Genomic DNA, 12,658 nt, shown 5'->3' on the forward strand with positions numbered 1-12,658 from the left:
GTGTGTGTGTGTGTGTGTGTGTGTGTGTTGGATCAGGTTGAGCTGTCAGCTTCTCCCGGATCGGATCGCAGAGTCCTTCCTTTTGGCTGACTCAGAGGTCCTGGTTTTACCGCCCCTGGAGATCTGGAGGTGTTGACCCTGCTTGCCAGCTCAAGTTGTTTTCCAGTTGCAGGGGATGCTCTTGGTCAAAGCTAAAAAGGGACTCCACTGGTAAGAATGTCTCTCCTCTACACCCCCCTCGCCACCTGCCACCCAAGGAGGAGGATATTAATGCCTTCTTGTGGTTGTGCAAGTGTACGGTTGTAAAGAGAGCAACCAAAACACACTTGCCATCCAAGGAAAGGCTTACATATTTTGTGTCTAGATTCAGTGGAATTTCGGTGTCTATGCATGCATCTCATTTCACTCGGTATCTGCTCTGTACAGACATTTTTCTTTGTTTGCTTGCTTGGTTGTTTAAAATGTGTTTCCCCCACCTTTCTCCTTAGAAAGGACCTGAGGTAGCTAACATCATTAAAAGATTACATATAGAAGCCAAAAACACTATGTATACATATATTTTAAAAAGAATCAAATATCACACACACAAAAACAATGATAAACAAAAGCAATACTAAAATCACATTGAAAAATAGCAAGCCACAACACTCCATTTAAAAAACCCACCCAGGCAGCCCCAGTCACTGAAGGAAAGTTTGTCTGAAGAGGAAGGTCTTTACTTGTTTGTGGAAGGACAGTAAGGAGGGGGGGGGCAGCCTGGCCTCCAGTGGGAAGGAGTTCCAGAGTCTGGAACTTTCCTGTGCCACCCACAAACACATGTAAGATATGGGTGAATTCTGTCTGTCGGGGGGGGGGTTGGATTGTAATCCCTGAATGCTCATGATGAAAGAAATCTGTCAGTCGTAGAAGAGCTACACACTCAGTGTACCTCTTTGATAATGCTATGATTCAAGGGTCCCATCCAGGCTTTGAGGGGAAATCTTTAAATCTGATACTTGACCTGCTCTTTTTATTTATTTATTTATTTATTTATTTTGGTGAAATCTGCAAAATCCTATTTTGCAAGTAGTCGGTTTCGAGAACCTGAGTCATTATATCTTTTGAATTTAGTTTCTAGGCATGGATCACAGGGCGGCCCTTCTCCCTCCCCCCGCTTCAAGAAAATATGACTAAGGGTAGAGGAAAGCATGACAGAACTTTATAATATCAGAATGGAAAAAAGTGGACAGGGAGGGCACTTTTTCTTCATTTTTTTTTCATAATAGCCGCAAGCGCTGTAGATTTATCACAAGGTGCTTCCAGGCAGAAGCATGACCATTCAGAAGACACGGTGGAGCTGCTCTGTGTTTCCTTCCATAATGGATGTTCTTTGGTGAGAAACAAGACAGGAGAAATGCTGTTTGCCAGGGTAAGGCTGTCTCCCCTTTAAAACTCTGTGAATGAGGCACCAGGTTGGAAGAACAGAGGCTTATGCCTGGAAGTGGCCATGCCCTACATTTCTTCCATGAACACAAGTGTGCACACACATACCTGTGCACTGGTGCACATCTGTTGTCCACTATGTTTTGAATATGCTGCTCTTCCGGGTTCTATGACCTCCAACTTTGAATCAATGCTCTTCTACGCTGAGCAGAGGCCACCCCCCCAATAATGGCTATAATTTTGGTTAATTTTTCTGTTTTGTTAGTGACTTGTCTGCCCATTTAGGATCACACGTGTTGCATATGTGGAAGTGACTATAGGCCCACAACTCTCTCTGTTCCTCACCTATCTCATTTATTTATTTATTTATTTATTTATTTATTTATTTATTTATTTATTTATTTATTTATTTATGATCAGGCTGTTTTGCGCGTTCTTCCCAGCTTCCATCTCAGGTTTTCAGTGGCCCATGCACTCTGAAGTTTTCTGAAGTTTTCGACTTCAGAATACCCAGATCCAGGATGCTGATGGATGAGCTGGAAATTTGTGATTGGGTTCCTGGTTTACTAGCAGGTGTGTGCACACCTGCACACACATGCTCTGCTCAAACTGGCCTTGACACCTTTCATACCACTGAGGTTACAGACCAGCCTCTATGAAATAAGACTCTTGGGCCATCAGTGGGTAATCATGACAAGGATGGCTGGACCAGACCTTCCTTGTGAAAGGCAGAAAAAACGTTTCTGTTTTTTAAAGGTGGGAACACACAGGCATCGGGATATTGCACTTTAAGTAGGATGCTGACAAGCTGGAACAGGTTCAGAGGAGGGCGACAAGGAGAATCAAGGGACTGGAAACCAAGCCCCAGGAGGAAAGAGGGAAAGACCTGGGCACATTTAACCTTGAGAAAAGAAGATGGAGGGGAGATAGGATTGCACTCTTCATGGGAGCGACACTCCCGTAAAATGTCTCTCCTTGTGCTAAAAAGATGCTTCTAAAAGCGAGTGGATCATATTCCCTTTCCAGTTTTTGGTGGGTTTGTTTTTTTTTGGCCCAGATGAGCGGGCAGCCAGCTGCTTTCCTCTCCATTTCCTTAATGTTTCAGCATCTCTTCAGCTCTGCCTACCCCACTGCCGTCACCGCTACTCCTCACTTTGCATATTGGATTTTATTTTATATGTTAAGGAAGGGCAGAGGGCTGGGACAGGTTTATGGCGACGGTATCGATCAGGGAAATTTAATATGATTCCTCCAGCGGTGGAAGGATCGTTAAGAGATGGCAAGACGGGTGAAAGTTTTTTTTTCCATCCTTAAAAAAAGGAAAGGAAAAAAGAGAACCAGTAGTTTTATTATGTATTTCATACCACGTTATCATTCTGAGCTTCTGGTCCAGGCTGAGTCCAGTCGGTTTGATGCAGAGAAATGGTTCTGGGTGAGCTTGTTCAAAAAAAAAATTGAGGTGGAGAGAGAAAAGATGCGATATAGATGCAGTGACTACGAATATGTGCAGTGCTGTAGGATGGTAATTATTAGGTTCAGGGCAGATCATGGTTTTACAGGGACAGCCATTCCAGGTCCCTAGGCAGAAGAGAAATGAATGAATGAATGAATGAATGAATGAATGAATGAATGAATGAATGAATGAATGAATGTGGGACAGATGCTGTTAGGTTAGTCTTCTTGTATGCAGAGCATGTGGAACCTCCCTGCTCATTTAGCTGAGAGAAGACTTGAATACCTGCTCTAGAGTTTATTCTCTGATTTTAGATCTGTGCATTTTGTGGGTCTCTTTTTGCATTGCTGAAAGTGAGAGAGGAATTTAATTTAGAGCTCCACAAGAAGGCTTATGAGAACAGAAACATTTCTTATCCTTTATTTTATTTTATTTTATTGGTGGTGGTGAGCGTTTCCCACAACCCCTGCTGTTTGCTGCCTGGTGTTTATGGGGTCCAATTGTTTCTCTGTTTAAACAAGATGGAAGCCATGGGCCGGTTAACCCTAAAACTGTGCCCGTTCTTGTTGTACTAGAACAGTAAGAGAGCGCTGGAAGTTTGGAAACAAACAGGAATTAATATGAATGGTTTTCTATATTGTGTGTGTGTGTGTGTGTAAAAGAGAGAGAGACAGACAGACACAGTGTTAATCGTCTGAGAGGTTTTATAAAACTGACCCGATTCCATGGTTGGCGGAGGGTTATCTTTCTGCCCAGAGGTCATCTCACGCTGATATGGCCTCTTGAGATCCATTTCCTGCAAGCTGCACAGCTATCCTGTTGCTTTTGGTGAATCATTATATGTCCATTATAGAGGATGGATTAAGACAGCAAGCCTTTTGAGGGAAGGTAAAAACGAACTATTAGTCCCACTGAATGTGGACAATAGATTAATTGGATCATTCTACAGAGACATTAATAGTTGTGTTTGTTTTCTGTTATGGGCTGAATATGTTGTGTGTGTGTATGTGTCCACACAGATAGAAATACATAATATCCAAGTATAGATACACAGATAATCACATCATTTAAAAAAATTTTTTGGGATTTTAGAATGTTAACTTGAAGTTAATTTATTATTTATTTTTCTTTATTTAAAATATTTTTACCCCACTTTTCTCCTTAAAAAGGACCCAGTTTTTAACATCTAAAAAGCAGCATGTATACAAATATTAAAAACATTCAAACAAATACAACAAACAATTTCAGTGGCAACTTCAATGTTAGAGTTAGCTGGAAACTGATAATGAAGCTACAACTCTTGAGAAAAAGGCAAAATATAAATGTAATTAACAGGGGCCAGGATGTAATCTTAGTAGCAATTGCAGTGTGAGATAGATAGTAAATGCTCCCCCCCCCCGAAAAAGTTGAAAGTAATTTGAAAGATGCATTTTGTTTCCTGGAATACATGCCTACATATGTTTTGTTGTCCCACTGGTTAAAAGGATTTGGGAGGCTTCAGCAATTGGTCGGAAACCTGCCGTAACTATTTGATGGCCACGGGGGTGGGGGGCAAAGCTGGGAGGAGAAGAGCCATGTATGTCTTTTTTTCATTGGAAAAAAGAAGGGGTGCAGATGGGAGAAATACAATATATAGTAAATCAGTACAGTCAAGAGAGTGATAGGTGGTAAAACACATGAGCCAAGTGGAACTGCCTTTGATTTCCAAGGAAATATTTGTCTTCTGTTTCTAGCCAAAAAGCATAGTCTTTTGAGAAATTTTATTACAGTACTACAGACTGGCCATTATGCAATGAGGCCGGATTTAGTTACCAACTGCAATATGATGATGATGATAATGATGATGATGATGGATGCAAGCATGCATGCAAGCAACTTTTGCAGGCTCATTTACAAGGCTGGGCAGCGGTTTCTGTCTGGACAGTAAATCAACTGAAATGAAATATGTCCTGCAGTTGTTGACCAGGAAGTTCTTACTTAATTTGGATGGAGACAGTTTCCAAGTTTACAACTATTTCCTCCATTTTCAAAAATGGAGGATGGAGGATCAAGCGCAGTGTCCTGTGTGAAACAGTTGTTGTTGTTGTTGTTGTTGTTGTTGTTGTTGTTGTTGTTGTTGTTGTTGTTGTTGTTGTTGTTGTTGTTGTTGTTGTTGTTGTGTGCTGTTAAGTCACCCTCGGCTTGTGGGAACCCTATGAATGAGTGATTCCCCAAATGACTTTTTCTCAACTGCTCCGCTCAGCTCTTCCAAACTCAAGCTTTGGGGAGGTGGTCCATCTCATAATGGGATCTTCCTCTTTTCCTGCTGCCTTCCACCTTTGGCAGCATCATTGTCTTTTCCAAAGAGTTCTGCCTTCCCATAATGTGCTCAAAGCAGGACAGTCTCCGTTTCAATACTTTTGCCTCCAGAGAGAGTTCAGGCTTGATTTGATCTAGGAGGCACTTGGTCATCTTTCTGTCCAACCAGGGTATCTGCAAAGCTCTCCTCCAGCCCCACATTTCAAGCAAATAAACTTTTTTCCTGCCAGAGCCCGAAAAACCCACAACCATTTTCCTGACAGCTTTCAACTTTCTCACCCAGACATGATGACTGGAAATGCAAGAGTCTGGATGATCCTGGCCCGGCTCTCGAGTGACACTTGGTGATCTTTTCTAGTTCTAATACGATAGCATTACATGTGAAATGTAATGCCGTCTTAATACCCAGATAATTTCCTTTCAATGCCTGCAGCTCCTTCCTTTCCCATTACTTCTCAGGACTCAAGATGACATCAAGTTGGCTTCTCTCCCCCCCCCCGCTGCCTTTTTATTCCTCTCTGCTCCTTAACGTCATAACCCCTTGCTCGATAAGGCAATGTAGGGAATCTCAGCAGCAAAGCATGCTTCTTCATGCGGCCTGATAAAGATAATTTCCTCATGCAAATTTTCTAATTCCACTCTATGTAGTTTTTAAGGTGGGGCTTCGATAGTGTGCCGTGCGTTCATTGCCTTGCTTTGGTAGACCTGGCTTTAACAAGGGGTTATAAATCATGTGCTGAAACAGAGAGACTAAATAAAGGGAGACAGGCTGATCTCTCCCAGTTGGAAAATAACCCCATCTGCTCGTGAAGCAGCACCGAATGGGGTGGTAGAGTCGGCTGTTCCCTCTTCAAGCTGTAGAATCCTGCATTTTTCTTCTTCTTCTTTAAGGCACACTAGAACTGTATAAGGAGGGTAGACAACGCAAACCTGTCTGGTTTCCCATTAGCCTAGCTTTTTCCTATCAGAGGTGGCACTTCTGTAGGGAGTTTGGGTGTGTAGACAAACCTGGTGTCAAGCCTTGTCTTTTCTTCCAAGTGCTTATTTGCCCGCTGGAGAGCAGAGGTGAGATTTGGCTTCCTCTTCCCATCTTTTTCTAAGACTGGAGGTGATTGGGATCTTCCCAGCCCTCCCCACGCTGGTACCTTCTACCTGACTACAGCTCCCATCATTCCCAGACAGCATGGTGGCTGTGGGTAGTGGTCATTGTAGTCCATGTGGTGGCCATTAGGGCAAGGAAGGCTAATACAGCCCAAACCAGCTATGAGATAGGGATCCATTTTGATCTTGAGCTGGCTGGGTAGGGATATAACTTAATAAATTGGAGCATCTGATTTCCTCATGGCGCCTCCCTAGAGGGGAGCCACCCTGTCTGGTCTTCGGTAAGCTGCCCAAGCCCTGAGCACCACAAGGAGAAGGAGAAGGTAAACTACTCCTGTACCTAACAAAACCTGGGAAAGGGGCACCAAAAGTTAGCAAAGATGTGACAGCACACACACTTCATTGATTGATTCTGCAGTGCCGACCGGGAGATGTGGACCAGCGGTGGCAGGTCTGTTCAGCCCAATCAGGCACTGCTCCACTTCAGGCTGTATCTGGTCATCCCATTCCCTGCAGCTTCTTTACCAGAGGTGGAGAGTCAGTGGCCGTCTACCTGTGCTCTCCCTTCTGCTTTATCACCACTTTGCATGAGTCTGCGTTGGAGGGAGGGAGGGGAAGTAACAGTAGCTACTGGCAGGCTGGCATGGCCATCCTCCCCCATCGTCATGTGTTCTGTTCCACCAGCTACAAGGGCCACCAGCCAACCACTTCTGAGTATTCTTTTCCTGGAAAGCCCTGAAAAGGGTCACTGTAAGCCAAAATTGCTCAGTGGAGGGACAGATCCTGTCTCACTGGGGGGACAGATCCTGAAGCTGAGCTTCTAATACTTCGGCCATCTGATGAGAAGAGAAGACTCCCTGGAAAAGACCCTGATGTTAGGAAAGTGTGAAGGCAAGAGGAGAAGGGGACGACAGAGGATGAGATGGTTGGGCAATGTCATCAAACCTACCAGAATGAATTTGACACAACTCCGGGAGGCAGTGGAAGATAGGAGGGCCTGGTGTGCTCTGGTCCATGGGGTCACGAAGAGTCGGACATGACTAAACGACTAAACAACAACAAAGCCAAAATTGACTTGATGGCACATTAAGACTGGGGACTATGAAAAACGGTGACCCCTCTCTGATTCTCTGCAGTCATTGGTGGCTCTGTCTGCTTTCTGGCTCGTTCTGTTCTCTGGAAACCAGGTTCTGGATTGGGGAACCCAATGCTGCCTAAAATGCTGCCCCACGGCCAAGGCCTCTAAGATAGTCAGATGCGCTGTGTGCTTCTACCGGAGAGATCTCGTGGGGTGCCCTTAACTGATTAAATTCTCCGCCCTGCCCTCTACCTCCCTTTCCTGTTATGCCGATGGCAGCTTTTATCTGTCCTCTGTCCCCACCATCAGAGCGGGGGAGGGAGTATTGATCTGCACGATTAAGAGGAACCGATAATCGCCTTGAATTAATTCCTCATAACTCCTTTACAAATAGTTTGCTTAATGCGTCTTGAAGGTGGCATCTCAGCAAGGATAAGTCTTGGAATGGCTGGCAGTGGTATCAGAGCTGGGGGGGGGGAGAGGGAGGATGATGGGAGGGAGGGGGGTTGAGGAGAGCATCTTAAACCCAGTCAGTGATGCAATCTAGCGCCTTCCTCACTGGTGTGGTTTCCTGGGATTACACAAGGGCAGTTCCACCTTGAATAGCCAGCCTGGTCCATGCATAGATGTAGACATGCGTGCATGGTGGTGGGGGGCGGGCGGGTTTTGTTTCAGCAAAGATGGCATGAGATGAGGTGAGGGACGGAGGCGGCAGAGGAGGAGGGCAGCTGGCCCAAGGTCCATTAACATCTGTGGTGCCCTGTGAAAATCTGGGGCCAGACGCCTGTCAGCAGCACCTCCCTCTAATGAATTTTTGGCCATAAACTTTATCTGATTAAGGAGAGCTGGTGGACTAAGAGATTATCACTCCCTCGCCACCTCGTCCTCCTTCCCTCCCTCCTCGCAGCTCAATAGCAGCCCTTCTGGTCTGAGCTGGGAGGGGGGAGGAAGGCGGCGGGGGGGGGGAAGAGTTGTCATGGAGGGGGGCTATTTAAAGAGAGGAGGACTGGCGGGGTAATAGAGCAGATGATGTATCGTCCCAGTTGTCCCAGTGGTCACGGTGGTCTTTGTGGAGGCACCAAGCAAGCTGTCACGTGTGGTTCCTTGCCCCAGAGTGCAGGGTAAGGCCACTGGTCATGTGAGTATGTACCCACACCCAGCTTAATTGGTTAATGTTAAGCAGTGTTTTAATGCTAAGTGGTGTTTTCACTCATTTTCTGCTTCTTGAAACATTGTGGGGTGCAAACCTAACCCTGGTTATCCAGTCCACCAGCCGGGGGGGGGGTTAGGCCTGCTGCATTGTGGGTGGGGGCTTAAAAGAGGGGGAAGCCTTCCCAACCAGGTTGGATTAACATTTCTGGATGTGTGTATTTCCCCCGATTTGATGCCTGAATTCACTTCCTTTCGACATCTCTGCCCATGCTGTTTTCCTTTTGCATCATAACTGTTAAGAGACCGTGAGCCCGCAGGCAAGGCTGGCATTCTGTTTTAATCTCTGTACATTGTTCAGACCATGTTAGATGAGTTAGAAGTGACTTCTGTGAGGACTGGTACGACGACCAACTCTTGTAGCTTGTCATGTTTTCAGCTGAGCAGACCAGAGTATTCCTGGAGATGGTCACCTTTAAACACCAAGTGATACTGAACGGCTGGCAATACTTACCAGGGAAAGCAATCCCAGGAACAGTGGAATGAGAGCAGCTGTCAGCTGAGAACGGTGGGCTAAATCAGAGCCTCGGAGAAGACCTGCTCTTGTGTTCCCAGCAGGAAGAGGAACAGGGCTTTACAGACTAGTTGCCTGAAACAGAAGCAGGAAGAGTTGATGGGCCATTAGATCACCTGGAATGTGTGTGTTTGTAGAGTCTTCATTTATGGAATACAGTAATTGCATTGAGGACTTCAATGTCTTTTAATCTTGATGATGCTGGCGATGAGTTTTTGGGTGATGTTGTCTAGAAAAACTAAAAGCCACATTTCCAAATCCTGATCTGGACTGGGGGCTGTCAAAATGCATTGCATCCTTCATCATATCAGAGTATTTATGGGTGGAGAGAAGACGCTTTATGACTGCTGTTTTATTGAGAGCTGTCTGACTTCAGAGAGTCCTTTGGATGTGATTTTGTTTCCCATGGTCTAGCTCTCCCTATGCCTTGCTATTAATTCTCATTTTAGCAGATCTTGCATGATAAGGAGACTATATAAAACCTGCAGAACCCATTTAACCATGGGGTACATCATGAACTTGGTCTCCCTTTCTCCAAACCTTTTCACCTGACTGAACAGTCATCATTGTCTGATTCTCACCATAGACTTCTCAGTCGTTGCACTGATGAGAAAAATAGCATTCGGCGTGTTGTGTCTTCATTTTGCTTGGTCCATCTTTCACATCCTCCCCTCTTCTCCTGGTTTGTGTTCACCCTTCCAATTATTGATCCAGTCATACGATTCTCTCCTGGATTTCTATTTTCCTTCCATTTGGAATGGGCAGACGTCCACCTTACTTAGCCGAGGGTTTCCTGGCAGAAAAATGCCAGCTGTGAGAAGAGGGCATTTGGGGGAAGGACCAGCAACCTGGCTGCTCAGGTTATCGATGTCAGACAGGACTGGCTTGAGAGGTTGGGGACTGGAAGCCCTCTCCCCCCCTCGGCAACAGTTCAGATACTGGCTGTCCTTGACAGCAAGGCTCGTTTTGAAAGGAGCATCTAAGAAAGTCTGAGATGATGCACACTCATGCTTTTGCAAGAGATAGGTGGGTGGGTGGGTGGGTGGATGGATGGATGGATGGATGGATGAATAGATGGATGGATAGATGATAGATAGATCATAAAATAAAAGTTAAAAAACTATAAGCAACAGGAGGGGAGAGTCCTCATAGTGATATAAGAGGGTTATATGAGAACATTTTTGTTAGTGGCTCCCATGGTAAACCTAGGGGGAAGGGTTCAATTAGAACAGGAGGAGCTTCAGGAGAATCTTTTTTGTTTGCGAGGGAAAGCCCTCGGCTGTCCTAAGAGTCTCTCTGTCTTTCTCCTCAGCCGGGACAACGACCTCACCTCCTTCATCTCCAGCCTCCACCAGAGTCGCCCACTCGGGATGCCAGAGACCCAGAGCCGCTGCGAGTTCAAGAGAAGCAGCTTAGAGGTCGGCTTGGGAGGCACAGGTAAGTTCTCGGCGGTGTCCTCTCTTCCCTGCGCTTTGCCCCTCGCTTCCACTGCTGCTGTCCCCCCAGGGAGACTTTGTGGGAATTGGGGAAAGGACTGGCTCTGGTGAGCTGCAGCCTAGCCGTCCAGGGCCTCCTTTAGAAAAAAAAAGGGGGAGGGGGAAGATAAAGGAGTCTAAGCAGAAGAAATGAAAATCCTCCCGTCTGATGGCCTTGCGTAAGCACTGCACCGGAGAAACAAAACACCCTCCGGGGAGTTTTAGCGGGGCAGCGAAGCAGAAAGCGACCTTGGTTGGGTTTGTAATTGCATTAATCAGAAGCTTGTCGCGCGGCGCCTCGGCCCCTGCCCGGCCCCTTTGCTCAAGTGGCTTTGCTCGACTTGCTCCCTCCCCTGCCCGTCTGACCTTTGCAGAGTCAAGCGCACGAACAAGCGAGCGCGCGTGGAGGGGGGGGTGCTCCAGCTTCTCTGGCTGCCGAGGAGACAAAGGGGAGGAGTAGGGGGTGTTGTGCGAGGAGAGAAGGCCTTGGGGCAGGCAGGTGGGGGGGTCTTTTTTTTCCGCCCCTTTTCTCCCACGGAGAGAGCACCATGTTTGGGTGCGTGGAAGGGGCTGGGCGTCTGCCAGTAAGTGAAGCAGCTCCCAGGTGGCCCTTCCCTTCATCACCTCCTCCTGGTTTTCACCATCCCCTGATTCTAAAACCACTAATGGGTCTGAAAAGGGGCCGCGCTGGCCAGCCACGATGAGACCAGTAGGATGAACAGGCGAGTGAGAAGGTGGAAGGGAAAGTTGAAAGCTATTTATTTTCTTATTTATTTGGACGTTGCAGTACCTGTGGAGGGCCTTCCCAAGAGAGGTTTGCCTGGAACCCACCCCCTCTTAAATGTCAGGCTAGGATCTTCCTCGTCCAGCAGCTCTTTAGTCTGTTATTTGTTTATTTACTGTCGTTGCTGTTAAGCCTTCTTGCCGGCTCTGAGCATTCTAAACCTTTGAAGGTTCTGATACCGTAACACGTTCCTTTTGTTTTAGCCCATTTCTTTTTTTTTTTTAATTGTGAAAAAATATGAGTAAAGCACTGTGAGGAGATACTGCCCATCAGATAGTATACACATGTTACTAAGTTCATTAGGAGTGGTTTTGTTCTGCCCTTCCTTAAGGCCCTCAAGGTCATCCAGTAAAAGCCAGGGTGGGGTGGGGGGTCCCCACTGAGCCGTGCAACCTTGGGCCAGCCAGTCAGTGGGAAGACGCGGGGGGGGGGTTTCCCCTGCTTGAAGGTGTGCAGTAGAAGAAGATGGGCAGCCACTGAAGGAAGTTCTTGCACTGAACACCCAGAGCCAGAGGCAGTCTATCTCAGGCCACCTGATACGAGGAACCTCCCCTTTTAGAGCCATCCTTTTGGGGTAAAGAAAAGACTAGACCTGTGGACCGTGCTGTGCCCGATCGGATCAGAATAGAGTCCTTTCTCACAAACCACAAGGCTGGGGATGGGGAGGGGGAACCCCAAAAACAGACAAGAGTGCCGTTGGCATCTTTCTGCTTGTTGTCGCCCCCAGTGCCTGGTTTCCAAAAGCACGCAGACCCCTGAGACTGGAGGTCATATAACCCCCCCCCCCGACCGGTCACCCCAATACAGTAGCTGTATCCTGTTCTCTGCTCTTCTTTTGGATGGTGAAGAGCTAAGTCTCCATCCTGAACTTTGGGAATATGCATTTCGCTGGGCAAGGTGGGCCAGGCCGTGTCCTCTGCTGGTGGTGGGCTCTTTATAATCGAATTTCAGCTGCCCTTGCTTTTTGCGTGATCAAACCCCCACCCCCACCCCTCCTCCCATAGAACAGCTTAAGTTTAAATGCACACCTGCACTCTTCCCATAGATGTATAGATATAGGATGAGCGTATGCACACATATATAGAAAGATTTCTCCTCCGTGTGTGTGTTAACCGATGGTGTCTATTTTTAAGGATGCTTCTTCCACCCTTGGTGGGACTGGTTTAATTTGGTCTTTTGCCCGTCCAGCACATAAAAGCAAGCAAGTCACATTGGGGGTGGGGGAGAGGGAGCAGGCGCCAATAAAATCTAATTGCCCCATCGATTGCTCTCAGAACCGCCCGCCACTGCCGCCGCCGCTGGTTGCTGCTTAGAGATTGAGATA

At 46.7% G+C, this 12,658-nt stretch overlaps 1 protein-coding gene across 17 annotated transcripts in view; it reads left to right on the forward strand.

Annotated features, from left to right (window-relative positions):
- The window catches only part of SAMD11 (sterile alpha motif domain containing 11), a 116,705-nt gene that overhangs the window by 60,355 nt on the left and 43,692 nt on the right, over positions 1-12,658 (forward strand). For all 17 annotated transcript variants that reach the window (XM_020782262.3, XM_020782259.3, XM_020782255.3 and 14 more), the window contains one exon: positions 10,388-10,512. In XM_020782262.3, coding sequence (XP_020637921.1) covers positions 10,388-10,512 — 125 coding nt within the window. The remainder of the gene's footprint in view (positions 1-10,387; positions 10,513-12,658) is intronic.

The sequence above is a fragment of the Pogona vitticeps genome, chromosome 7 (genome assembly GCF_051106095.1).
Source record: "Pogona vitticeps strain Pit_001003342236 chromosome 7, PviZW2.1, whole genome shotgun sequence".
Taxonomy (NCBI): domain Eukaryota; kingdom Metazoa; phylum Chordata; class Lepidosauria; order Squamata; family Agamidae; genus Pogona; species Pogona vitticeps.